General features: G+C 48.9%; 1 protein-coding gene across 2 annotated transcripts; it reads right to left on the bottom strand.

Moving 5' to 3' along the window:
- Positions 1-38: 38 nt before the first annotated feature.
- Positions 39-27,445, bottom strand: PCLAF (PCNA clamp associated factor). Of its 2 annotated transcripts, none has more exons than XM_039490210.1 (4): positions 27,415-27,445; positions 5,650-5,727; positions 4,743-4,911; positions 39-526 (listed from the first exon to the last, which is right to left on the bottom strand). In XM_039490210.1, the coding sequence occupies exons 1-4, from the start codon at positions 27,428-27,430 to the stop codon at positions 463-465; spliced, it is 327 nt and encodes a 108-aa protein (XP_039346144.1). In that variant the 5' UTR covers positions 27,431-27,445; the 3' UTR covers positions 39-462. The 2 variants fall into 2 exon arrangements, with proteins under 2 accessions (XP_039346144.1, XP_039346143.1); XM_039490209.1 differs by lacking the exon at positions 27,415-27,445 and adding an exon at positions 5,829-6,019.

Genomic DNA, 27,445 nt, shown 5'->3' with positions numbered 1-27,445 from the left:
TCAGGCACTTCAGATTTCAATGAAGATACCAATTCAGATTTCTTTGTAGAACACTTCCATTTAATAGAAAAAATCAGACTGCCTTTTAGGCAGTAAAGCACAATATGGCACCAGTCTTCAACAACATAAGCAGCACACTACAGTGGAATCATTAGGGAAGCCAAGAAAGCCATTTTAAGATGATAAAAAAAAAACTACTTAAACAGTGCTTTATAATGAATGCTAAGCTCCAAGAGATATATATATTAATTTTACCAGAAACTTCCTTGCAATCACTCAAACTTTTGAAGTAGTTCTGAGGATGATTGAGTAAAAAGCCTAATGTTACTTTATTTAAAGTTCTGTACAATAACTAAACAAAAAAGCCATCAAGAATGTAAAAAAAGATATATACAAAATGTACAAGAAAGCCCAACTCAAGTATAGGAAATGCACAGTCAGTAAGAAAGAGGCAGGACTGAATCATATTTGCTCATCTTCAGAGGATGCACCATCTTCTGTGGGATCTGGAGTCAAGGGACGAGCTCTGTAGGGATAGAAGATAATTTTAACTTTCAAATGTAACTGACAAATATGCTGGTTGAGAGGTTCTTCTAACAGTGCTCTTCAGGGAGCCTCTGACATACAAGATTAAGTAATGTAGACTCCTAGAATCAGTGGCCCTTAACAGATCTCAGTATTCTTTTGTACACTGATGAAATATAGTAAGGAATCCTCAAATCAATATACAGTAGTCAACTCACTTTTTAGCAAAGCAGCCAAAAGGTAAAAGCCACTTTAACTAACTCACGCATAGAGTTCCTAAGAAGCCTTTCCCCTTTGGAAGTTCACTCAAGTGCAGCGGATTTTATGCTGCATTAGGTACCCCGAGAGCCCTTCCTTGATGGAAGGAATTGGTTCAGCCACCTTTCCTTTATCTAAAGGTGACCACACACCCACCTTCCATAGCTTCTGTGGAGCTGAGAGGCTCTGAGCATAGTAAACAAGTCGGGGAGGGGGGAAGGGCAGCCAGCGTGGGGCGCTAGAAGAAAATGGTGTGTGACTAGATCAGGTGTGGGCAAACTTTTTGGCCCGGGGGCCATATCTGGGTATAGAAATTGTATGGTGGGCCATGAATGCTCACAAAATTGGGGTTGAGGTATGGGAGGGGGAAAGGATGAGGGCCCTGGCTGGGGGGTGTGGGCTCTGAGGTGGGGCCAGAAATGAAGAGTTCAGGGTGCAGGAGGGGGCTCCTGGCTGGACCAGGGGGTATGGGGTATGTGTGTGAGGGGTCCAGCTGGGGATGCAGGATCTGGGGTGGGGCTGAGGATGAGGGGTTTGGGGTGCAGGAAGGTGCTCCAGGATGAGACCGAGGGGTTTGGAGGGTGGGAAGGGGATCAGGGCTGGGACAGGGGGTAGGGGCAGCATAGGAACGGGAGGGGGGGGGACATGCCACTGCTTCCAGGAGCCACGCTGGAGCACCAGAGCAGGGCAAGCCCTCAGACCCCACTCCCCAGTGGGAGCTCACCCCGGACTAGATAAACAACTCTTGCTTCACTGAAGGGTAAAACTGCAGCACAGAGTATCCAGATGAAGAGGTAAAAGCAAGAACACACTCGTCATCATCTTAAGGAGACAGGGCCTTGGAGCTGGACCAAAAAGCAACTATTTATAGCAGAGATTCTCAGCTTGCCCTTCCCGTACTGCCAAATAGGCTTGGTGTGAAGAGGCCGAGAACCATTTGTCTACTCTACAGCATACTTCTAGCCCTACACAAAAGTATGGGGTGAGTTGTAGGGAGATAAAACAGTAGAATGGTGAGGGACCTGCCCTTAAGTCATCCTTAAAGGACCCAGGTTAAAGCCTTTCCTGTTAGGAGTCAGAGGATTACAAACAAGACCCAAGATGTAGTTTCTGCACCTAGCCCAGTTCCCCCCAGATCTCCAAGGGGAAATAAAGAACCCCCTTCACAGAGTTAAACATCACACAGCCTTTTATTTTAAGCCTAAAAATAAGAGTGCTGTAGTCAGCTGAAATGTGAACTAGCTAAGGCAGAGGCACAGCACTTCAGGTTCTGAAATACAAAATATGCAGACAGTCTCCACAGATCAGAGTTACACCAAGTTAGAATAGCAAAAGACTACAGATTAAGGATGTTCAGAGCAAAGACTTTACCTAAGCATCTTATTGCTAGTTCATCAGTCTTCAGCTGCCTCCGGAAGAGTCAGTGAATTCAAAGGTCAAATTTTATCACAAGAAACTGGTAGCCTTTCTAGATTGAGCCACAAAGAGTTGGCTGCACCCTTATTAAAAGGGTGCCTTGGGCTGCTGGACCTTCTCTTCTGGAGGCCACGATCTTAGCCCTTCAGTGACTATTAGCATACTTCTAGAACAGTGAGCAATTTTCACTTTCATAGCAATACAATCCTAAACATACTGCAGTTACCAGTATGTAGAAAGTTTCCCCTCTTTGCTACTTGACATATGCATATCTCCAGTAGAACCTCAGAGTTACAAACTGACCAGTCAACCACACACCTCACTTGGAACTAGAAGTACACAATCAGGCAGCAGCAGAGACCAAAAAAAAGTAAATACGGTACCGTGTTAAACATAAACTACTAAAAACATTAAGGGAAAGCAACATTTTTCTTCTGCATAGTCAACTTGCAAAGCTGTATTAAGTCAATATTCAGTTGTATGTTTTTGAAAGAAAAACCATAATGTTTTGTTCAATTAGGAACATTTGAGTTACGGACAACCTCCATTCCCAAAGTGTTCGTAACTCTGAGGTACTACTGTACTGCTGAAGGGAGCAGTATGAGCAAAAGCAGAGGCAGGGCACAATTTTTGTAAGATAAGGAGAGTAATCATTTATACAAGATGGGAATTGTTGGCTTCGCAAGAAGCATTTGCTACTCCAAGCCCTGAACCTTGCTTTCTGGTAACATTTTCCCATTGGAAAGACTTAATCTGAGGACAGCACTAACATTTATCAGACATCCACTCTCAAGATGGGCCAAAGATGCCAGTCCAAGTATTTTATCCAGACAGCCATGGTGCATCCAGCCACCAATGTTTAAACAATGGCAAAAACCTGTTCATCAAAAGGAAGTGCAACTTTAAAGAATACTGTGCAGTTTACTGTAATCTATTTACCTTTACCCTGCCCCCGAAAACAACAGAAGCATGAGAGACACAACACAAGGCTACCCCCACCTTCCTTACTGTGACCTAAATAATGCACAAATTGCCCAACTAATTCAGGTAAGTGTTCCAATAAGTGAGCCATTTCAAATAAAAAGATTTCTTGCACACGCCCTACCTCCTGTCTTGATTACTGCAGTCCCTGCCTCTTCTTCCCAACTTGCAGCAATTGTTTCAAATGGGAGATTTGCTTCCCTTCAGTCCATGTCTATACTGCATTTTGTTTAAGTTTCTTGTCTAGGCATTCAACTCTGCCCATCTACTGAATCTGCTCCAATCATATGCCAGTGTCTGCTTCTTTCACAGCCAACCTCAGGCCACTTCCTGTTCTGTCCACTATGCACTGACACTCCCAGTGGTGCACAGCTACTAAGGAAGTCATTAAAGAAAGTTACTATTTTACATAGGAAAAATAGTTGAGGCAGAACCATCGTTTGCTTACTTTCAAAACAAGCCAGTGTGCACATTTTGTTCTAATGTTTTGAGACATGGAGCAGCAATCTAAGATCCAAGTTCAGAAGTCTGCTTTGTTGTCTAGTCTAAGCCTTTAATAGTTAGATATTACACCCATTGAGGCACTCTCTAGAGTCTTTCAATAGATTAGGTCAGTGGTTCTCAAACTTTTGTACTGGTGACCCCTTTCAAATACCAAGCCTCTGAGTGCGACCCCCCACCCTTTATAAATATATTAAAAAGTGTTTTTCATTTAACACCATTATAAATGCTGGAGGCAAAGCTGGGTTTGGGGTGGAGGCTGACAGCTCGTGACCCCCCCCCAATGTAATAACCTCGTGACCCCCTCAGGATTAGGTTGACAGGAGTAACAGATTGGCTCACTTCAGTGATCTTTGCCTGCGACAACTGTTCATCGAACAGAAGGGTGTGCCAAAACTGCACCCTTCTCCGTCAGACAACATATTGTTTTAAGATGTCAGAATCAAAGGGGCCAGTAGAAAAGAGAACTCTCTTGCATTTCTTTGTTCAGTGAGTTAGATGTTTGTTGCTTTTGGGAAGTTTCAAGTTTGCATGTTTATACCAGGTACGCAGATCAGGTAAAGTCTGAGTAGGGTGACCATACATCCCATTTTGGCCGGGACAGACCTGTTTTTAAGCCTTGTCCCACCCGTCCTGACTTTTTTGGCAAGAGCAAATGGGACAAATGCCCACTTTTGTCATAAAAGTGGAGGCTGGAGGAATGGGGCGGGGGGAGAGGGAAGGAGGAAAAGGTAGAACTCAAGCAAGCAATGATGCCAGCTCCAGCTTCACGCAGGGGGCAGGCAGGGCTCAGGCGAGCAGCAACATCAGCCCCATGTTGTGCGGGAGCACCTTGGGCGAGCAACTGGGGACAATTCTGGGGGGAGGAGGCTCAGTCTAGCCCCACATGGTGTCCTGTTTTCCCTCTGGGAAATATGGACTTCCTAACTATGAGGGGGAAGTCATGTCCTTCATGCTGACATCTTTGATGCCAAAATACTCAGTTGAGAACAAAAATTAAATGATATGATTTGTTGATTTTGTACTTTCTCCTCCATAACCCAACAGAAATGAATCCTTACTTCTTAGTAAGCCTTCCTATTCCACTGCTTCCTGCCTCTTCATCATCAGGCATTTGGTTCTCTTTCTCTGCATGTCTTGAGGACTGCCCGAAGAATTCGCCAATCCCTTTTTGCCAGGTTGGTGTTGGTCTCACACATACTGGATTTCCACCAGCATACTTGCTTTCAACTACAAAGGAAATGAGTTTATCAAGCTAGCCATTGAGACAACATATGCTCAGCAATCCTGGACACATCTCCTAGTTCAATGAGAAAACAGAATAAATGGCTTACCATAAACCCCTTAACAAACATAGTCACTAATTGAAGTTTCGCTGCAGCTCCATACCATCACATCACATCTCAAGACTAACTTCCGGGCAAGTTTTGCGGGCTGAATTAGGTCCCGACTTTGCAGCAAAGTATCAAATCCTTCCGTGGAGAAGGCCCAACCCCATGGTTCATTAGGGTCCATGGGCGATTATAGCCGGTCTCACACGAGTGTCTGTGAGAAGCCTTGGGGAGCTCGCTCGCTCGCTCCGGGTCGCTGCTATCGCTCCCTGGCGTGTCTCTACCCCCGTGTCCCTGCCCAGCGTCAGGGCTCGGAGCGCCCCCCCCCCCCGGGTATGGAGGGGCCGTAAGGGGCCGCACCGCCGGGGGCCGCTTGCCCAGCCCGGCGCAGGCTCGCGGAGCTGCCGCTGGGTGAGCGCCCGAGATACCCGCAGCTCGGGATAGAGAAGCGGGGGCGGCCCCGCGAGGCTCCAGCCCGCCGCGTGACCCGGTCCCCTCGGCCCCGCCATGACGAGCGGCCAGTGGGCCCAGGCCCGAGGAGCTGCGAGGCCAGCGGCAGCCGCCGCCCCGCGATCCCTCAGCCCGGGCCAGGCCGCGCGGCCCCAGCAGCGGGCTCCCCGCCCAGCCCGGCACTCACCTTTCTTGGCAGGCGGCGAAGGGCCCGCGTTGGCGCTGCTGGAGCCCAGCGCTTTCCGGGGAGCCCGGGCGGCGACCACTGCAAGGGGAGGGAGCGGTTAGTGCCCGGCCGGGGAGCGCTCGGCCCCAGCCCCCCGGAGGCCTGGGCGCCCCCCGCCCCCCACCTGCTCCCGCCCGCACCTTTCCGGTAGGCCCCGCCGGCCCCGCCGCAATCTGCCTTGGTCCGCACCATGCCGAGGGGAGGGGGAGCTCGGCCCGCGCGCTGCCTGCAGCGGACAGAGCGGGAAAGAGCCCGCGCTCGCACGCCCCGCCGGCACCACACAGCTTTTCCCGCGCGCGCCCCGCGGCGCGCTCCTATTGGCCAGGAGCGGAACCGGAACCGACGACTCAGTGGTTCTCCGCGGCAGGCGTGGGCGAGGATCCGCCCCCTCCCTACTGAGGCGGGAGCAGCGATCGCTGTGATGAGCTCGTCAGTGCTCGCCCGGCCCCTCCCCCACTCAGCAGAGCCCGCGCCCTTCCCTGGAGCAGGAGCGATCAGCCCAGCGCCGGCTCCCTGGCCCAGGCACGTGTCTGGGACGGGGAGTAAAGTCCAGCTGGCTGGTATAGGCCTTTAGGGCACCCAGCGCTAGGGGCCGGCACTGGACAAGCATGCAGCTGCTGCAACACAAGGGGGAGAGAGGGAGGGTGACCAGATGTCCTGATTTTATAGGGACAGAGCCATACTTAGCTATTTTTGCGCCTGAGGCAAGACTATAAAATTGTGCCCTTCCCTCCTCCATATAATTTCATCATCTTCCTTTCCAAATGCAAACAAATGGACATCATACCTAAAGGACTGAAGGTAAAAAAATCCATTACAATCAACATACCACACAGACTGTGGTGAGAGATTGTGCCACACACTCAGGGCTGGCTCCAGGCACCAGCGTAGCAAGCAGGTGCTTGGGGCGGCCAATGGAGAGAGGCGGCACGTATGGCTCTTCGGCAGCAGGTCCCTCAGTCCCTCTCAGAGGGAATGACCTACTGCTGAATTGCCGCCGAAGAATGAAGTGTGCGGTGTAGAAGTGCCGCCAATCACGATCGCAGCTTCTTCTTTTTTCCGCCACTTGGGGCAGCAAAAACCCTGGAGCTGGCCCTGCACACACACTCAAAGAAACTGCGGACCCACCTGATCAACATCCTGTACAACAAACAGGAGAAGATCAAGAATAAACTCTGAAAACTAGAAACTCTCTTAAAAAAACAACCTCTCACACAAACTCCCTCATGGCTGGACTTTACAAAAACTAGACAAGCCATTTACAACACACACTTTGCTTCTCTACAAAGGAAAAAGGACACTAAACTATCTAAACTCCTACATTCTACAAGGGGCCACAAAAGTGGTTCCCTTAACTCATCCAACAATATTGTTAATCTATCCAGCTATATTCTTAGCCTGGCAGAAGAGTCTGTCCTATCTCGGGGCCTCTCCTTCTGCTCCACCGCCCCCACAAACATGATACAGTTCTGCGGTGACCTAGAATCCTACTTTCGACATCTCCGGCTCAGGGAATATTTCCAACACACCGCTGAACAGCACACTAACCCACAGGAAGCTTCCTACCAAGACTACAAAAAGAAGGATTCTGCATGGACTTCTCCTGAAGGTAGAAACAACAGATTGGACTTCTACATAGAGTGCTTCCACCGATGTCCACGGGCTGAAATTGTGGAAAAGCAGCATCACTTGCCCCATAACCTCAGCCGTGTAGAACCCAAAGCCATCCACAGCCTCAGAAAAAACTCTGACATCATAGTAAAAAAGGCTGACAAAGGAGGTGCTGTCGTCATCATGAATAGGTCGGAATATGAACAAGAGGCTGCTAGACAACTCTCTGACACTACATTCTACAGGCCATTACCCTCTGACCCCACAGAGGATTACCAAAAGAAACTACACCATCTGCTCAAGAAAGTCCCTAAAGAAGCACAGGAACAAATCTACACTGACACACCGCTAGAGCCCTGACCAGGGGTATTCTATCTGCTACCCAAAATCCATAAACTTGGGAATCCTGGACACCCCATCATCTCAGCATTGGCACCCTGACAGCAGGATTGTCTGGGTATGTGGACTCTCTCCTCAGGCCCTATGCTACCAGCACTCCCAGCTGTCTTCATGACACCACTGACTTCCTGAGGAAACTACAATCCTTTGGTGCTTGGAGAGAAGCTGAGCCCTGCTTTGGGGGCGGGGCTTCCCTTCTTAGGGGTCCTATAAAGGTAGCCAGCCAGTCAGGCAGTGGCAACGGCACAGCAGCCAGCAAACAGAGCTGTAAATAGGGGAGTTTCAGTGGGAGTGTACAGGGGGAGGTTGCCGGGGAGACTTAGAGACCTAAGCAGAGGAACTGACAGGCTACTGAAGGGAGTGGGTGGCAGTCTGCCAGTGTTCTGGTGTCTGTTGGGGGGTTTGTTTTGGTTTGTGTTTCTTGGACTAACAGGTTTTAGGTGGGAAGGCTATGACCGATACAGAGGCAGCAGTGAAAGAAACAATGAGGATGACTGGATGTGAAAGCTGCGGCATGTACATGATCCTGGAGGGGGTACCTGAAAAGAATTTCGTCTGCATGAAGTGCCGCCTGATAGAGCTGATGGAAGAAAAGATCGGAGGACTGGAGATGTAGGTGGAAACTCTGGTCGAGTTTAGAAGGGGGTTCGAGCAGATGATGGAGCAAAGACATGAGGAGACTGAAGGGATAAGCTCAGACTTGCAGATGGAAGCAATACCAAAGAATTCTGAAGGAAGACTGCTGGGTGAGGAAAGTGGACGGTGGAAGCATGTGACTAAGAGAACCAGGCAGAAGAAAAGACGGGCCAGTGAAGGAGAAATAGAGCTCAGAAACAGGTTTGCGGAGTTGGAAAATGAAGAAGGGGCACAGCAGATGGTTGCTAAAGGTGAGAGGGCAAGGGAAAAAGAGAAGAGCAGCTAGTCCTATAGGAAGAGGCAAAGAGTCAATGGAGACAACACCAAATAAGAGCCCCAGGAGGATACGGGATGGGTTGCGGAGGATTGCAAGGGTGAATGGGAATCGAGAGAACTTGCAGCCAGTGGGAGCAGGGTATAGACCGGAGAATCACACTGTCACCAGGAAATGGCAGGTCTACATGATTGAGGACTCCTTACTGAGAAGAATAGACAGGCCTGTAACTAGAGCTGATCCGGAGAACAGAAGGGTGTGCTGTCTGCCGGGTGCTAAGATACTGGATGTGGACCTGAGGCTGAAAAGGATCCTAACGGGAGCAGGAAAGAATCCGTTGATTGTCCTTCATGTGGGAATGAATGATACGGCTAGATTCTCGCTGGAACGTATCAAGGGAGACTATGCCAGACTGGGGGAGACGCTTAAGGAAATCGATGCTCAGGTGATCTTCAGTGGGATTCTGCCTGTTCCTAGAGAAGTGCAACAAAGGTGTGACAAGATTATGGCGATCAACAGATGGCTCAGGCAGTGGTGCTATAAGGAGGGCTTTGGGATGTACGGCCACTGGGAAGCATTCATGGACAGAGGACTGTTCTTTCGGGATGGACTTCACCTGAGTAAGGAGGGAAATAGACTTCTAGGATGGAGGCTCGCCCAACTGATTAAGAGAGCTTTAAACTAGGCATTTAGGGGAGATGGTTGGGAGATGTCCAGGTAATCTCCACTCCGGAATTTAACATTGAGAGGGAAGAAAACAAAGTAAGAGAGGATACAGATGTGGGCAGAAGAATGGACATAAGGAGGAACGGTAGTGTAGATACCAGTCTAATAGGTGATACTGGTGGTAGAAAACAAAGTAAGAGAGGATACAGTCGTGGGCAGAAGAATGGACATAAGGAGGAAGGGTAGTGTAGATACCAATCTAATAGGTGATACTGGTGGTAGAATGTCTGTGCCTAACCAGGCAAAGAATGTCAGTGAAGCCAAACGGCAAAAGTTAAGATGTCTATACACTAATGCAAGGAGCCTAGGTAACAAAATGGAGAAACTAGAGCTACTGGTGCAGGACGTGAAACCGGATATTATAGGGATAACAGAAACATGGTGGAATAGTAGTCATTACTGGAGTACAGGTATTGAAGGCTATGTGCTGTTTAGGAAAGACAGAAATAAAGGCAAAGGTGGTGGAGTAGCATTGTATATCAATGATGAGGTAGACTGTAAAGAAATAAGAAGGGATGTAATGGATAAGACAGAGTCTGTCTGGGCAAAAATCACATTGGGAAAGAAAGCTACTAGAGCCTCCCCTGAGATAGTGCTTGGGGTGTGCTGCAGACTGCCGGGATTTGATTTGGATATGGATAGAGACCTCTTTAATGTTTTTAATGAAGTAAACACTAATGGGAATTGTGTGATCATGGGAGACTTTAATTTCCCAGATATAGATTGGAGGACAAGTGCTAGTAACAATAATAGGGCTCAGATTTTTCTGGATGTGATAGCTGATGGATTTCTTCACCAAGTAGTTGAAGAACCAACAAGAGGGGATGCCATTTTAGATTTGGTTTTGGTGAGTAGTGAGGACCTCACAGAAGAAATGGTTGTAGGGGACAACCTTGGTTCGAGTGATCATGAGCTAATTCAGTTCAAACTAGATGGAAGGATAAACAAAAATAGATTTGGGACTAGGGTTTTTTATTTCAAAAGGGCTAACTTTAAAGAATTAAGGAAATTAGTTAGGGAAGTGGATTGGACTGAAGAACTTGTGGATCTAAAGGTGGAGGAGGCCTGGAATTACTTCAAGTCAAAGTTGCAGAAACTATCAGAAGCCTGCATCCCAAGAAAGGGGGAAAAAAATCATAGGCAGGAGTTGTAGACCAAGCTGGATGAGCAAGCATCTCAGAGAGGTGATTAAGAAAAAGCAGAAAGCCTACAAGGAGTTGTGACGGAGCTGTTCTGGCGGGACCCAACTGAGAGTGCCAAATCAGGACCAATTGCTCAAACAGGGCAGTCACAGCCCTAGGCTGGGGTTTTTCCACCTCTAAGGCAAACCAAACCAGCCAGACAAAAAGGACTTTGGTCTCACCCCACTGGCATACCACAAGTCACACAAGCAATTTCCTTAGACACTCCAGTCTCCCAGTATCACCACCAGTGCACTCGTCCTGGGGATAAATGGTTATGAAAACCAACACCCCAATAAAAGAAAAAAGTTCTCTCAATCCCAAAGGACCAAGCCCCAGACCCAGGTCAATATACACATCAGATCTTACCCACAAATCACGCTGTTGCCAATCCTTTAGAATCTAAAATCTAAAGGTTTATTTACAAAGGGAAAAAGGTAGAGAAGAGAGGTAGAATTGGTTAAATGGAATCAATTACATACAGTAATGGCAAAGTTCTTAGTTCAGGCTTGCAGCAGTGATGGAATAAACTGCAGGTTCAATTTAAGTCTCTGGAATGCATCCCCCGCTGGGATGGGTCCTCAGTCCCTAGTGTAGAGCTTCAGTTTGTAGCAAAGTTCCTCCAGAGGTCAGAAGCAGGATTGAAGACAAGATGGAGACGAAGCATCAGCCTTATATAGGCTTTTCCAGGTGTAAGAATCTCTTTGTCTTCACTGTGGAAATTTACAGCAAGATGGAGCCTGGAGTCACATGGGCCAGTCCCTGCATACTTTGCTGAGTCACAAGGCGTGTCTGCCTTCTCTCCATGGGTCCATTGTGTAGCTGACGGTCCTTAATGGGCCATCAAACAGGCTAGGCAGAGCTAACACCAGCTTGTCTGGGAGGCTTCCCCCAGAAGCACAGCACAAACTTGAAATACAGACAGCATCGAGCCAACATTCATAACTTCAACTAAAAATGATACAGACATATAGACAGCATAATTATAATCAGCAACCCAGAACCTGGTCTTAGACACCTTATATGACCCCCTTTCTTAGGATTTGGAGCCACTACAGGACCTTGGTTGCAACCCATGTTCTATATGGTCCCCATTTATATCAATAACGTCACAGGAGTGGAAGATGGGCGGGATTAGCAAGGAAAGCTACCTTATTGAGGTCAGAACATGTAGAGATGAAGTGAGAAAGGCTAAAAGGCATGTAGAGTTGGACCTTGCAAAGGGAATTAAAACCAATAGTAAAAGGTTCTATAGCCATATAAATAAGAAGAAAACAAAGAAAGAAGTGGGACCACTAAACACTGAGGATAATCTAGGCATGGCCCAATATCTAAATAAATACTTTGCTTCAGTCTTTAATAAGGCTAATGAGGAGCTTAGGGATAATGGAAGGATGACAAATGGGAAAGAGGATATGGAGGTAGATATTACCACATCCAAGGTAGAAGCCAAACTCGAACAGCTTAATGGGACAAAATCGGAGGGCCCAGATAATCTTCATCCAAGAATATTAAAGGAACTGGCACATGAAATTGCAAGCCCATTAGCAAGAATTTTTAATGAATCAGTAAACTCAGGAGTTGTACCATACGACTGGAGAATGGCTAACATAGTTCCTATTTTTAAGAAAGGGAAAAAAAGTGATCCGAGTAACTATAGGCCTGTTAGTTTGACATCTATAGTATGTAAGGTCTAGGAAAAAATTTTGAAGGAGAAAGTAGTTAAGGACATTGAGGTCAATGGTAATTGGGACAAAATACAACATGCTTTTACAAAAAGTAGATCGTGCCAAACCAACCTGATCTCCTTCTTTGAGAAGGTAACAGATTTTTTAGACAAAGGAAACGCAGTGGATCTAATTTACCTCGATTTCAGTAAGGCATTTGACACGGTTCCACATGGGGAATTATTAGTTAAATTGGAAAAGATGGGGATCAGTATGAAAACTGAAAGGTGAATAAGGAACTGGTTAAAGGGGAGACAACAACGGGTCGTACTGAAAGGTGAACTGTCAGGCTGGAAGGAGGTTACTAGTGTAGTTCCTCAAGGATCAGTTTTGGGACCAATCTTATTTAACTTTTTTATTACTGACCTTGGCACAAAAAGTGGGAATGTGCTAATAAAGTTTGCAGATGACACAAAGCTGGGAGGTATTGCTAACACAGAGAAGGACCAGGATATCCTACAGGAAGATCTGGATGACCTTGTAAACTGGAGTAATAGTAATAGGATGAAATTTAATAGTGAAAAGTGCAAGGTCGTGCATTTAGAGATTAATAACAAGAATTTTAGTTATAAATTGGGGACACATCAGTTGGAAGTAACGGAGGAGGAGAAGGACCTCGGAGTATTGGTTGATCACAGGATGACTATGAGCCGCCAATGTGATATGGCCGTTAAAAAAGCGATTGCAGTTTTAGAATGCATCAGGCGAGGTATTTCCAGCAAAGATAAGGAGGTGTTAGTATCATTGTACAAAGCACTGGTGAGACCTCATCCGGAATACTGTGTGCAGTTCTGGTCTCCAATGTTTAAGAAGGATGAATTCAAACTGGAACAGGTTCAGAGACGGGCTACTAGGATGATCCGAGGAATGGAAAACCTGTCTTATGAAAGGAGACTCAAAGAGCTTGGCTTGTTTAGCCTAACCAAAAGAAGGTTGAGGGGGGATATGATTGCTCTTTATAAATATATCAGAGGAATTAATATCAGGGAGGGAGAGGAATTATTTAAACTTAGTACCAATGTGGACACAAGAACAAATGGATATAAACTGGACACTAGGAAGTTTAGACTCGAAATTAGACGAAGGTTTCTAACCATTAGAGGAGTGAAGTTCTGGAACAGCCTTCCAAGGAGAGTAGTGGGGGCAAAAGACATATCTGGCTTTAAGACTAAGCTTGATAAGTTTATGGAGGAGATGGTATGATGGGATAGCCTAATTTTGGCAATTGATCTTTGATTATCAGCAGGTAAGTATGCCCAGTGGTCTGTGATGGGATGTTAGATGGGATGGGATCTGAGTTACTGTAGAGAATTATTTCCTGGGTGCTGGCTATTGAGTCTTGCCCACGTGCTCAGGGTTTAACTGATCGCCATATTTGGGGTCAAGAAGGAATTTTCCTCCAGGGCAGATTGGCAGAGGCCCTGGAGGTTTTTTGCCTTCCTCTGCAGCATGGGGCACGGGTCACTTGCTGGAGGATTCTCTGCAGCTTGAGGTCTTCAAACCACAATTTGAAGACTTCAGTAACTCAGACATAGGTTAGGGGTTTGTTATAGAAGTGGATGGGTGAGATTCTGTAGCCTGCATTGTGCAGGAGGTCAGACTAGATGATCATAATGGTCCCTTCTGATCTTAAATTCTATGAGTCTATGAGTCTATGATCTTCCAGAAAACACCATCCTAGCCACTATGGATGCAGAAACTCTCTACATGAACATTCCACACAAAGATGGACTACAAGCCATCAGGAATAGCATCCCTGATACCATCACAGCAAACCTGGTGGCTGAACTTTGTGTCTTTGTCCTCACCCACAACTATTTAAGATTTGGAGACCATTTATACCTTCAAGTCAGCGGAACTGCTATGGTTACCCGCATGGCCCCACAGTATGCCAATATTTTTATGGCTGTCTTAGAACAACACTTTCTCAGCTCTCGTCCCCTTACATCCCTACTCTACTTGTGCTACATTGATGACATCTTCATCATCTGGACCCAGGGGAAGGAGGCTCTTGAGGAATTCCAGCAAGATTTCAACAATTTCCACCCCACCATCAACCTCATCCTGGACCAGTCCACACAAGAGGTCTGTTGGGATATTTTAGGGTTAAGTATAACAGTAAGCTGCTAATGTTCTGACCTGGCATTAGGGGACAAAGGTATATTTAGGCAATATTTTTGTATTTAATATGTAAGTTGCAAATTCTTTAGTATTTGCATTACTCATATGCTAACTGTTCTCAGTTTACCAAAGTAGGTAAAAAAATGCTGCTATACGTAATTTCCAACTCTTTTGAATTAAATAAATGGGAATTAAACAAGAACACACAAAAACGGCAAGCCCTCACAAACTACCTCTGGGAAGGTTGGAACTCGCTGCAAAAAGCCGACTCAGTGGCTCGAATCCAACGCTTAGAACATGCCTTGGGGCTACTGGACGGGGGCGGGGGATTGTTACAGGGATCTGCTCTTAGCTCAACCGACCATTTGCTAATAAATGTTATTCTAACCCTCAACAATATTACGGAATCCCTCATAAGTAAACTGGTAAACAATGTAAAAACTATTTTGTGGGGAAAAGTATGTAGCCAGGCTCAACAAACCCTCACCAATCATCTTGTATACCTCTTGCAGGATGCTGGCTGGGGTTTATGGCCATCTGGGTTAAAGGGTACCAATATAGCAAATCAATTAAAGGTGTATTGGCCCTTTAAAGCCACCCGGGAGACAATTTTAGGGGACTGTACACTGAGCCGGTGTACCCTTACTGTCAAGAAAGTAGCTAAAGAAGAATGGACCTCAGCCACCCTTTTACAGCCAGGGTTCGGGGGTGGCTGCAAATACAAATGGTCCCAAAAACCCGTTTAGCAAATAATAACACATAATAATGCACAGTTTCTAATGGAATCCAAAGTCTACTACCCTCACATGGGTCTTGCGGGGTGAGATAGGAAAATACCTGGAAGGGCTGGCCACAGGAACCACCGCCCCTGCAGTGTTCAGAACCAGTACCCCCTCAGCATTAAATAAAACAAAAAAATAAAATTTGCTGGAAGAAATTGGCCGTGCTCAGTGTCCAGGTTCTGGAGAGTGGAAGGTGTGTAGAGTGGGTGGGATTTGGATCAGGAAACTTTTCCTTGCAGCTGGGAAACTCCACTTACCAGATCCATATACCAGCTATGCATCGGCTTAATGTAACCAGACACCCAACAATACCTACTAACTGGACTATGGTGGTACCGAAACCTACCTAAATAAACTGGGACCATGTAATACAGCTACTCCAGGAGCTCCAGATTGAGCATCGCCAAATGCTGATTTTGGAAGCCAAAACCCTTCAAGGAATGAATGCCTTCCAACTGGCTACTGAATTACCTGCTGATTGTGCTTGGACTGATATTGCCTGTGCCCTTCAAACAGGCCTAATGAACACTCATTCACTTCTTGGTCGTATTACTCATGCTGTTATAATGTTGTTCCTATTAATTGTAACATTAATCATATTCATAAAATGTTTAAAATTATGTGCTGCCTTAGCCTCTCCCCAAAAGCCATATTTGTAAATTCAGTGGCTTATCCTTTTATGACCTGCCTTCTCCCTCTCCTCACAGCATGATCAGTGGGCCAAGGTATCAGGCTAGCTGAAGCCAGGGCCTCCAGCCTGAATACCCTGCCATTCAGTGTGCAAGAAGGAGGGGCGCCTGGGCCCTTCTTTGAAGAGAGTGGGGGAGTGTTGGGATATTTTAGGGTTAAGTATAACAGTAAGCTGCTAATGTGCTGACATGGCATTAGAGGGCAAGGCATATGTAGGCAATATTTTTGTATCTAATACATAAGTTGCAAATTCTTTAGTATTTCTTTGTCTAAAATATAAGTTGCCAAATTCTTCCCTTCTCTGTTGCTCATAAAAATTAATAAAGATGCAGCTGCAGGAGAAATGCCCTTTGTGTAAAAGAAGGTAAAAGGAATGTTATCTTTCCCTCCCTCCCTTTCCCAGCTAGGTAAACCAGCCCTGGCTTACGGCCCCTTCCCCCGCCCTCCCCTGAGAACTGTTCATGGCCCCTTCTTCCCTCCCCTGGGAACTGCTAAGAAGGAAAATTTATAGCAACAAATTGTTGCAAAGAAATGTATTTTCAAGGTAATAGTATGTGTAATGCTATGAGCAATAAATAGAGGTGGTGTGGTGGGGCAGCTGCCCCCACCTCCATGTGAGAGGGGGCTAGAGTAGGCCAGAGCGTCTGCGCAGGCCAGCAGTGAATCAGAGAAGGGCCTACTGAGAGCCAATCAGGGCTAGGCTAGGCTCTATATAAAGACTGCATAGGAGGGGAGCAGGCAGTTTCTCCCAGGCTTTCAAAGGGTGAAGGTCTGTCTCCTGTGTGAGGAGACTAGCACCTGGGACAGCGCAGCGCAGGCTGGGGGGGAGCTGAAGGGAACTCCAGCCCGCTAACTGCCAGGCTGCAGGCCCTGAGGGAAGGGCCTAGCTGGTGCAAAGGGGTGGAAGGGGAAGCGGACCAGGGAGAGAGACGCGCAAGGGGAGAGAAGGAGGTCAGGAAGACTGCTGCCAAAGGGTCCCTAGGTCGGGATCTAGTGTAGAGGGCAGGCCTGGGTCTCTCCCCCCCCACTCTTCCCCCTTGCACGTACATCCAGTCATTTGACGTGGCAGTAGCAGACTGCACCAGACCCTTGACACAAGGGGTTAGACTTTGGGGTGTGGCTGACCACTGTGGCTGGGGCACAGAGAAAGACTGCTGTTAACTCCCCCCCGGAAGGGGATGAGGATGGACTTGGGGGCACTGCCAAAGGACAGTGGGCTGAAACGGATGTTGACGAGCCGGAAGCAACGTGTGTCCGGACACCAGCAGAGAACAGACAATGGATGGGACACCACCAGCAGAGGGTGCTCCCCATGGACTGAGCTAATTCCCGGAGCGACCAGCGGCAGGTGCCATCGTGGTGAGTCCCAACCCTGTCACAGGTGGGTTTACTAATAGTGGGTGTTTTTATTACTTAATAAGGGTTTTTGGGGTGTTGTAACAAATGTAGATGTGTACATACTAATCTAAACAAAAAGAATGTGCTGTAATTAATTCAGTGCTTACTGGACAATTGGGTCAGGGGAAACAAGTATTGCAATAAAGAGATCCGCCTCTGGGTCAACCTGCTGTTTTTTCTTCTAACAAGGTCCACTTCCTAGACACTACAGTGCTAATAGGCAATGGTCACATAAACGCCGCCCTATACCGGAAACCTACTGACCGCTATACTTACCTACAAGCCTCCAGCTTTCATCCAGACCACATCATACGATCCATTGTTTACAGCCAAGCTCTAAGATACAACCGCATTTGTTCCAATCCCTCAGACAGAGACAAACACCTATAGGCTCTCTATCAAGCGTTCTTAAAACTACAATGCCCACCTGATGAAGTGAAGAAACAGAATGACAGAGCCAGAAGGGTACCCAGAAGTCGCCTACTACAAGACAGGCCCAATAAAAAAAGTAACAGAATGCCACTAGCCATCACCTACAGCCCCCAACTAAAATCTCTCTAGTGCATCATCAAGGATCAACAACCTATCCTGAAGGACGATCCCTCACTCTAATAGACCTTGGGAGACAGTCCAGTCCTCACTTACAGACAGCCCCCCAACCTGAAACAAATACTCACCAGCAACCACACACCACACAACAAAAACACCAACCCAGGAACCAAACCCTGCAACAAACCCTGATGCCAACTCTGTTCACATATCTATTCAAGGGACATCATCATAGGACCTAACCACATCAGCTGCACCATCAGGGGCTCATTCACCTGCACATGTAACTATGTGATATATACCATCATGTGCCAGCAATGCCCCTCTGCCATGTACATTGGCCAAACCAGACAGTCCCTACGCAAAAGAATAAATGGACACAAATCTGACATCAGGAATCATAACATTAAAAAACCAGTAGGAGAACACGTCAGTCTCCCTGGTCACTCAATAACAGACCTGAAAGTGGCAGTTCTTCAACAAAAAAAAATTCAAAAACAGATTCCAATGTGAAGCTGCAGAACTGAAATTAATTTGCAAATTGGACACCATCAGATTAGGCCTGAATAAAGACTGGGAATGGTTAGGTCATTACAAAACCTAAACCTAATTTCCCCAATACTAATTTCCCCATACTGTTACTCACACCTTCTTGTCAACTGTCTGAAATGGGCCACTCTCATTACCACTTCAAAAGTTATTTTTTCTCCCTTGGTATCCTGCTGTGAATTGAATTGTCTCGTTAGACTGACCTCACACTTGGTAAGGAAAATCACATCTTTTCATGTGTATATATACCTGGTCCTGTATTTTCCACTCCATGCATATGATGAAGTGGGTTCTAGCCCATGAAAGCTTATGCCCAAATAAATTTGTTAGTCTCTAAGGTGCCACAAGGACTTCTCATTGTTTTTACTGGTATGATAGTAATCTGCGCCATTGGGAGCCAGTAAAGATTTATTTCAGGGGTAGTAGTGCCCCCTGGTGCCAACACAGCTATCCCAGACAAGTGCATGTTCCTCTCCCTCCTCCGTGCAATCTGATTTTCCTTCTTCCAACTGCCAAATCCTCTCATGTCACTCCTCCTCCTTTAGACAAACATCCTAATCCTCCCTCTCAACTGCTAAATCCTCCTCCCTTACCCCTCTGATTATTCCAGATGAGCATCTTGATCCACCGCCCAGCTGCCAAATGTCCTCAGAACAACCTCCCACACAGACTAATGTCACTGCCATACACTGACAGGCTCTCCTGTCATCCTTCTGCTTCATGTACATGGTTCTGGCTCATCCTCCCACACTAGAGCTGCATAACATTAGCACATAGATCCGGATTACCCCTCACCCCCTGCCCCACTGCTCTATTGACAGCATTGCTTGCTGGAGTCAGAGCTATAACATCCCTGAAGATATCAGACTAGAAGTTTTCAGAATGCCCCTCAAGCAGCCTAGACTGAGCAGGACACAGACATGGGAACTGAGGAAAAACAGATTAGTGGGGACGCACTGACAGGAAAGCTTCATTCCTAAGCAAAGTGCAGAGGAGCCTCTATACAAAAGGAGATGGTTCCTAAAATGTATCCAATAGATGCATTCACTAAGTCTCAGGAATCAAGGCCTGGTCTACACTACAGTGTTAGATCGATATATCCCATGTTAGGTCGGATTTATAATGTGTGTGTCTACACTACCGAGCCCTTTCCGCCAACCTAAAGGGCTTGTAAAATCAACACCTGTACTTCACCTTGGTGAGAGGAGTAGCGCTAGAGTCGACCTTCCCAGGTCGAATTAGGGATAGCATAGACACAATGCTGTGTAATTCAATGGGTTTGTCCTCCGGGAGATGTCCCAGAGTGCTCCAATGTGACCGCTGTGGACAGGACTTTCAACTCCATTGCACTTCAGCCAGGTACACAGGAAAAGCGCTGGGAACTTTTAAATTACATTTCCTGTTTGATCAGGATGGCGAGCTCACCAGCACAGCTTACCATGCCTGCCCAGAGCCACAAACATGCTCCAGTGTGGAGCATACAGGAGACACTGGATCTGATTGTTCTGTGGGGAGAAGAGTCTGTGCAGGCAGAGCTCTGAACCAGCAGAAGAAACGCTGACATCTATGCCAAAATTGCACAGGGCATGGGGGACAAAGGCTACACCAGGGACACACAGCAGTGCCATGTAAAAATAAAGGAGCTCAGGCAAGCGTACCAGAAGATAAGGGAAGCAAACAGTCACTCTGGTTCTGAGCTGCATGTGATTCTAGGCAGGGCCCCCACCAGAACCCCAACACTCTCCGTGGATACCTCCCAGGGGCCCCAGGCAGCCATGGGCAACAATGAGCAGGGCCGGCTCCAGACCCCAGCGCGCCAAGCGTGCGCTTGGGGCGACATTTTGCCAGCAGGGTGGCAGGCGGCTCCGGCGGACCTTCCGCAGTCATGCCTGTGGGAGGTCCACCGGAGCCGCGGGACAAGCGGACCTCCCGCAGGCATGCCTGCGGAGGGTGCGCTGGTCCCGCGGCTTCGGTGGAGCATCCGCAGACGTGCCTGCGGGAGGTCTACCGGAGCCGCGGGACCAGCGGACCCTCCACAGACACGTCTGCAGGAGGTCCACTGGAGCCGCGGGACCGGCGACCGCCAGAGCTCCCCGCGTGGCGTGCCGCCCTGCTTGGGGCGGCGAAATTACTAGAGCCGCCCCTGACAACGAGAAGGACATTGTTGATGAGGAAGAGGAGGAGAATGCACAGCAGGCAAGCAGAGGATCCATTCTCCCCGACAGCCAGGACCTTTTCCTAACTCTGGAGCCAATCCCCTCCCAGGACCTACTGTTGTGGGACTGAGATGGCGAGGAAGGCACCTCTGGTGAGTGCACACTTGTAATTACACTACGGGGTTAAATGCAATTGTGGTTAATGTTTAAGATGAAGTAAACAATTGGGATATAGTGGCGGCTAATCCAATGACTACGCAAAAGGTGCTCCCTGGAAAAGACTGTTCTTGTGCCAAGAGTCTCCCCATCAAAAAATGTCACTAGGTGTGCCCTGACACTGCCTACCCTTTCTTGTGTGCTTACCATGCCTGCCTGCAAACTGAAATCTGCTGCCCAGCGCTCTGCCATGTGTGTGTGTGGGGGGGGATAGCTCAGTGGTTTGAGCATTGGCCTGCTAAACCCAGGGTTGAGTTCAATCCTTGAGGGGGCCATTTAGGGATTAGTCCTGCTTTGAGCAGGGGGTTGGACTAGATGATCTCCTGAGGTCCCTTCCAACCCTAATATTCTATGATTTGTACCTCACTGGTAGGCACTTCTTTTAAAAGACAAAACGTGTCTGTGTACCTCAGGGAATATATTTACTGCTGTAAAGTGTTTTTTTTCATTGCAAGCGTTAACCTTCTGTTTTTAACAATGTATGTTTTTCCTTGCAGCTGCAACCTTGTCTGTGGGTGCTTCCTCCACACCAGCACAGAGGCTGACCCAGATTAGAAGGTGAAAAAAGCAGACAAGGGAAGACATGTTCCTCTGAGACTGACAGGCCCCAGCTGAATACATGGAGGCTTACGCTGTCGGAGAGCATGTGCACCGACCAAGAGGGCAGGAAAGCATGCAGGAATCAAGAGCGTAACACGCAAGAGGAGATGTTGCGGCTTATGGGGGAGCAAACAGACATGTTGAGGTGTCTGGTTTAGGTGCAGGAAAGGCAACTAGACCTTAGAGTCCCGTTGCACCCAGTGATGAACTAGCTGCCCTCCTCACCAAGTTCTATATCCTCCTCTCCCAAACATCCTAGAATGCGGAGGGGAAAAGGTGGGGAAAGAAGGTCCGTTATCCCTTGAACTCAGGGCTGTCCCTAGACATTGTGGTGCCCTACACAGTCCCTCCATGGCGGGACAGGGGGGGCAGCAGGCTGGCCCCAGGCCTCCGTGGGGGCAGCTGTGCAGGAGAGGGCTATGGGGGAAAGGAGCAGGCTTGGGGGACAAGGAGGAAACTGCCCCCCAGCAGGAGCTGGTAGAGCGGAGTGGGTTGGGGCCGGGTCAGTCCACTTCCTCCCACCCAGTAATTGCAGGGCAGGTCTGACCCTGCACTCACGGGGCCGCAGGAAGTGGAGTGACCCGGCCCCAGCCCGTTCCGCTCTGCTCCCCTGGCTCCCAGCCTTGGGGCAAGGGGGAACAGTCCCCCAGCACTCACCGGCAGTGGAGCTGAGAGCTGGTGGAGTGGAGTGGGCTGGGGACGAGTTGCTCCACTTCCTGCCACCCGGTGAGTGCAGGGCACGCCCAACCCCTGCTGCAGTCCCTGGGACATAGCTCAGGGGAAGGGGTGGAGTGGGGGCAGGGCTGAGACGGAGCAGGGGTGGGAAGAGGTGAGGCGGAGCAGGGATGGGGGCTATGGGGAAGGGGTGGAGTGGGCGCGGGGTGGGAGCGGGGGCAGCTTTCCTGGCTGGCTCAGCCAGCCGGGAGATTGGGCTGGCCACTGGAGCAGCATGCAGCTGCATAGGGCACCAGGAAATCTGGGGCAATTTGCTGCCCCAAATTTCCTGGTGCCCTATGCAACTGTGTAGTTTGCATATAGGTAAGGATGGCACTGCTTGAACTCCCCTCCAGGGGATGGTTCATGGAGCAGAAGGCTCTCATTCCCACAGTTTTGATTGCTAGACAGTGTAATTGTAGTAAGCTACATGTCCTTGCCCCTCCCGACTGTTATCAGGCCCTTAGACCTGGGTTATCTTTGCTATTCATTGCTGTCTCTGTTCAGTGTTTGTTAGCATAATAAAAATGCATGAATTGAGGACAAGAGGCTCTTTATTCACTGTGCACACTGTGGTTGGTCGGGGTTTAGTTTACAGGGCAGTACATGCAAAAAAGGGGGTAGCTTGGTAAGGAACAACACCCAGAACTGTCACATCAGTGATGGATCATTCATGAAACTGGTTTTCAAAGCCTCTCAGAGACGCAATGCGCCTCGATGTGCTCTTCTTATTGCCCTGGTGTCTGGCTGCTCAAAATGGGCTGCCAGGCGATCTGCCTCAACCCCCCCATCCCACCAGAAACTTTCCCCCTTACTTTCACAGATATTATGGAGTACACAGCAAGCAGCAACAACAATGGGAATATTGCTTTTGCTGAGGTCTAACCTAGTGAGTAAACTGTGCCAGCACCCCTTTAAACATCCAAAGGCACATTATACCATCATTCTGCATGTGCTCAGCCTATGGTTCAACTGCTCCTTGCTGATGTCCAGGTTGCCTGTGTACAGCTTCATGAGCCATGGGAGCAAGGGGTAGGCTGGGTCTCCAAGGATAACTATTGGCATTTCAACATCACCAATGGTAATTCTCCATTCTGGGAAGAAAGTTCCTTCTTGCAGCTTTCTGAAGAGACCAGAATTCCTAAAGATGCACTTGTCATGTACATTTCCTGACCATCCCACACTGATGTCGATGAAACAGCCCTTGTGATCCACTAGCGGTTGCAACACCATTGAGAAGTACCCCTTGCAGTTTATGTACTCTTTGGAAAGGTGGTGTGGTGCCAAGATAGGAATGTGCATTCTGTCTATCACCCCACCACAGTTAGGGAACCCCATCACGGCAAAGCCATCCAGTATGTCCTGCACATTTCCCAGAGTCACTACCCTTCTTAGCAGAAGTGAACTGATTGCCCTGGCTACTTGGATCACAGCAGCCCCCACGGTAAATTTACCCACTCCAAACTGATTCCCGACTGACCAGTAGCAATCTGGCATTGCAAGTTTCCACAGGGCTATCGCCACTCACTTCTTAACTGTCAGAGCAGGTCTCATTTTGGTATTTATGCACTTCAGGGCTGGGGAAAGCAATTCGCAAAGTTCCATGGAAGTGGTCTTATGCATTCGAAAGTTATGTTCCTCATCCCATACCCAGTGGTGAGCTTGAGCTGGTTTGCACCAGTTCGCAGGAACTGGTTGTTAAATTTAGCAGGCCTTTTAGAACCGGTTGTTCCAGGACAACCAGTTCTATAAGGGCTTCCTTTATTTAACAAAAGCTCTGGCCCAAGCTCACTTCTCCCTCCTCTCCTGAATGTTCCACCCCCCTTCTCCCCCTCCCCTGCTTCCCACAAATCAGATGTTCATGGGAAGCCTGAACAAGCAGCAGGCAGGCAGGCAAGCTGGGGTGCAGGGAGGTGCGGCTGGCTCAGCAGCTCCCTCCAGCACAGCTCCTGGTCCCGGAGAGCGGCTCCCTCCAGCCCCAGCCCGTGGCTCCCTCCGGCCCGGCTCCTGGTCCCAGCTGAGCGCCCCTAGCCCCCTCCTGTCCCGGCCCCTGCTGAGCGCCCCCAGCTTTGGCTCCACAGCTCCGGCCTGGCCCCCGTGGCGCCGGTGCTTGTCACGGTCCCCGCGGCTCCGGCCCCGCAGCACCGGTGCCGGTTCCAGCGCCGCAGCTCCAGCCCGGTCGGGCCCAGGCCCCGCAGCGCCGGTGCCAGTCCCGGCCAGGCCTGGGCCCCGCAGCGCCAGTGCTGGTCCCAGCTCACGGCTGGTCCCAGCCGAGCGGCTCCAGGCAGCACGGTAAGGGGGCAGGGAGGGGGTGTTGGAAGAGGGCAGGGGAGTTTGGAGGGTCATGGGGGGCTAGATAGGGGTAGGGCAGTCAGAAGGCAGGGAACAGACGGATTGAATGGGGGCAGTCAGAAAGGAGCAGGGGTTGGACGGGGTGGTGGGAGGCAGTCGGGGCAGGGATTCCAGGGGCAGCCAGAGGACAGGGAGAAGGCGTAGTTGGATGGGGCATGGGTCCTGGGGGGCAATCAGGAATGAGAGGAGGGGTTGGATGGGGCGGCAGGGGGTGGTCAGGGAAGGGGGGTGGATGGGGCAGGAGTCCCAGGGGGGGGGGGCGGCCACGACCCCCTCGTGAGGTGAGGAGGAGGGAACCTGTTGTTAATATTTTGGCAGCTCATCACTGCCCATGCCTGCAGAACTATGCAGTCCCACCAGTCTATGCTTGTTTCCCGGGCCCAGAAGCAGCGTTCCACCATGTCAACAAGCCCAGCTGCCGCCACCAGCATGTGCAAATTGCTCTATTCCATGGCTTCCAGCATAGCTATTTGCCTGGCATCACATTCTTCCACATGGCGGCTCCTGGCTAGGCTCTGCAAATGCCTCAGGATGATGCGCGAGGTGCTTGCAACACTCACAACAACAATGTACAGCTGAGCAGGGTCCATGCTTGCTATGCTATGGTGTCTCCACGAGTAACCTCCACTTAGGCCAAAAGTGAGTGTTTGCCGTTGGAGTTGGGGGGGATTAGCTATAAAAAACTGGGAGTCTGAACCTCAGTGATAAGTAACTGAATCAACTCATTATGAAAAAAGGGTATCAAGTAAGGTTTGTTATGAAAGACAATGACACACTGGTGATTAATAGCATTGTAAAATGTATGCAGTAACACTATATGAAGAATTATGGCTACTCAGTATATTATACTTTAAAGTCTGTAACCAAACAGAGGGGGAAAAACAGGTTCTCTCCGACAGGATGGAAGGCAGTCACCCTACCTGTCTCTAATGAAATTAAGCAAGGTCTGACCAAAAAAAAAACAAAAAAAAAAACCCCAATGGAAGCCCTGTAACATGGTTCACTCACTACTGGGGCATCCCCTTGTGAACATGGTTGCGGATTAGCTCCTTTCAGGTCTGACACCCCCCTCCCTTCCAATGGATACTGATATGGAAACTCCTCACTTAACATTGTAGTTAACATTTTTCCTGAAAAATGCCACTTTAAGCAAAACGATGTTAAGTGAATCCAATTTCCCCATAAGAATGAATGTAAATAGGGGTGTTCAAGGGAATTTTTTTTCCACCAGACAAAAGACCTGTCGTGTCTGTCCATCCCAGCTCTGTGGAAATGGGATAAAGTAGAGGGGGGCAGGAGGGGAGGAAGGGGACACCCTGACATTAGCACCCCCTCCCTCTCCCACACAGCAAGCCTGTGGTTCCTGGGAGCCACTCCCAGGCAGAGGGCAGCACACGGCAGTGGGGAGAGGGACAGCTGAACTACCCAGCAATTGATAGCCTGCTGGGCGGCTGCCGCACAGGGAACTTAGGGAGCAGGGAGCTGATAGGCAGGGCCGACGAGGGGAGGGGGAAACTGGTACAAATTACCAGGGCCCTGTTTAGCCAGTCCACCCTTGCTGGGGGGCCTGAAAAAATGTTTCACGGGGGTCCGAACCTGATCTCGGTGGCTCTAATGATAGGGGGGCTGCCGGTCCACCCTGGTTCTAAGCCCCTGCCACTAGCTCCAATGGGCTGCTCTTCCTGCAAGCAGTGGACAAAGCAGGTGGCTGCCAAATGACATAAGGGAGCATTGTGCAACTTTAAACGAGCATGTTCTCTAATTGATCAGCAACGTAACGAAATAACATTAACTGGGACGACTGTAAGTGAGGAGTTACTGTACTGTATTCCCGCTTGCTCTCCAGGATCAGAGTGCTCCAACTTCATGGCTCAGCCCTCCAGCCAGGTCACTGTATAGTCCTCCTCTTTTGGGGTACCAAAATCCCAAAGGATCTACTGTCCACATGCCATTCCAGACAGACAGTCTTCTGGTTTAAGGTCAGGCCCTGTGCCACTTTCTCAGTGGCTGGTAGGGGAACCTGGGCCTGCTCATCACTCTGGGTTCCTGCCTAGGGACCCTATGCCCAGAAACTATGATCTGTTTGCTCCAAGACCCTGTCACTATTCCCTAGACTCCTTCCTACTTCCCTTCTCTATCGCCTTGCCCCCTTAAATTTACCAGCCCAAACTCCGGCATCCCAGGGATTAACTATAGACTACCTCCCCTCTCTGATTACTTACCCATACAAACTTCCCTTCCCCCAAAAAGTGACTACAGACTACTACCCCTACAGGCCCCTTCTGGGCTCAGCGTTATCCCTTTATACAGGCACAACTGCCTCTTCCCAGCTGAACTTTATCTTCCATTAGGCATTATTGAGCCCTGAATCTCCTCCAGATGCAGCATATCAGGTTAAATGACATACCTCAACCTGTTCTGTCTTGTGTAGGGTGGACACCCCATCACAAGACCTATTTACATATTAATCAGCAGCGGTATGGAAAGAACACCATACGGTCATCCTAGGTCTGGGGACAAAACAGTGATCTTAGAAAGAAACAAAGAGAGACGAAGCCATCTTGTGATCTATCACTGGATAGACATGAGGGGCCAGAGGACTTGCAAGCTGAAACAAATGGGTCCTTCAACCAAGAAAGCTGAAGTTTCTGGGAATTGAATATAGGTGAGAAACCTGCTTAGGCAAAGATCTAGCACCTAGAAAGACAAGGAAACCCCCTCATTTAAATTCTGTGTAAGCTCCTGCAGTGGCAGATTTAGAGCTAGTGAGGCCCTGTGCTCAGCTTCATTTTTGCCCCCCCCATGGGGGGGAGCATTCTCTCTTATCTCCCCCCCCCCCCCCCATCTTTTTCATTTTTTTTCTGCATTCTCTTCCTGAAGCTCAGGGCTGGGGGTGCAGGGGCTGGGTGGGAGTGGGGTGAGGGTGCAGGGGCTGGGAGGGAGTTAGGGTGCAGGAACAGGCTGGGGATGTGGGCGCTGGGCAGGAGTTAGGATGCAGGAGGGGGCTCAGGGCTGCGGCAAGGGGCTGGGGTGTGGAGCACTTACCTGGGGCAGCGCCCATTTGGTGTGGGGAGTT

This window comes from Mauremys reevesii, linkage group 10, assembly GCF_016161935.1.
Source record: "Mauremys reevesii isolate NIE-2019 linkage group 10, ASM1616193v1, whole genome shotgun sequence".
Taxonomy (NCBI): Eukaryota; Metazoa; Chordata; order Testudines; family Geoemydidae; genus Mauremys; species Mauremys reevesii.
The sequence above is the reverse complement of the archived record's forward strand: the minus strand, read 5'-3'. Positions and strand labels throughout refer to the sequence as shown.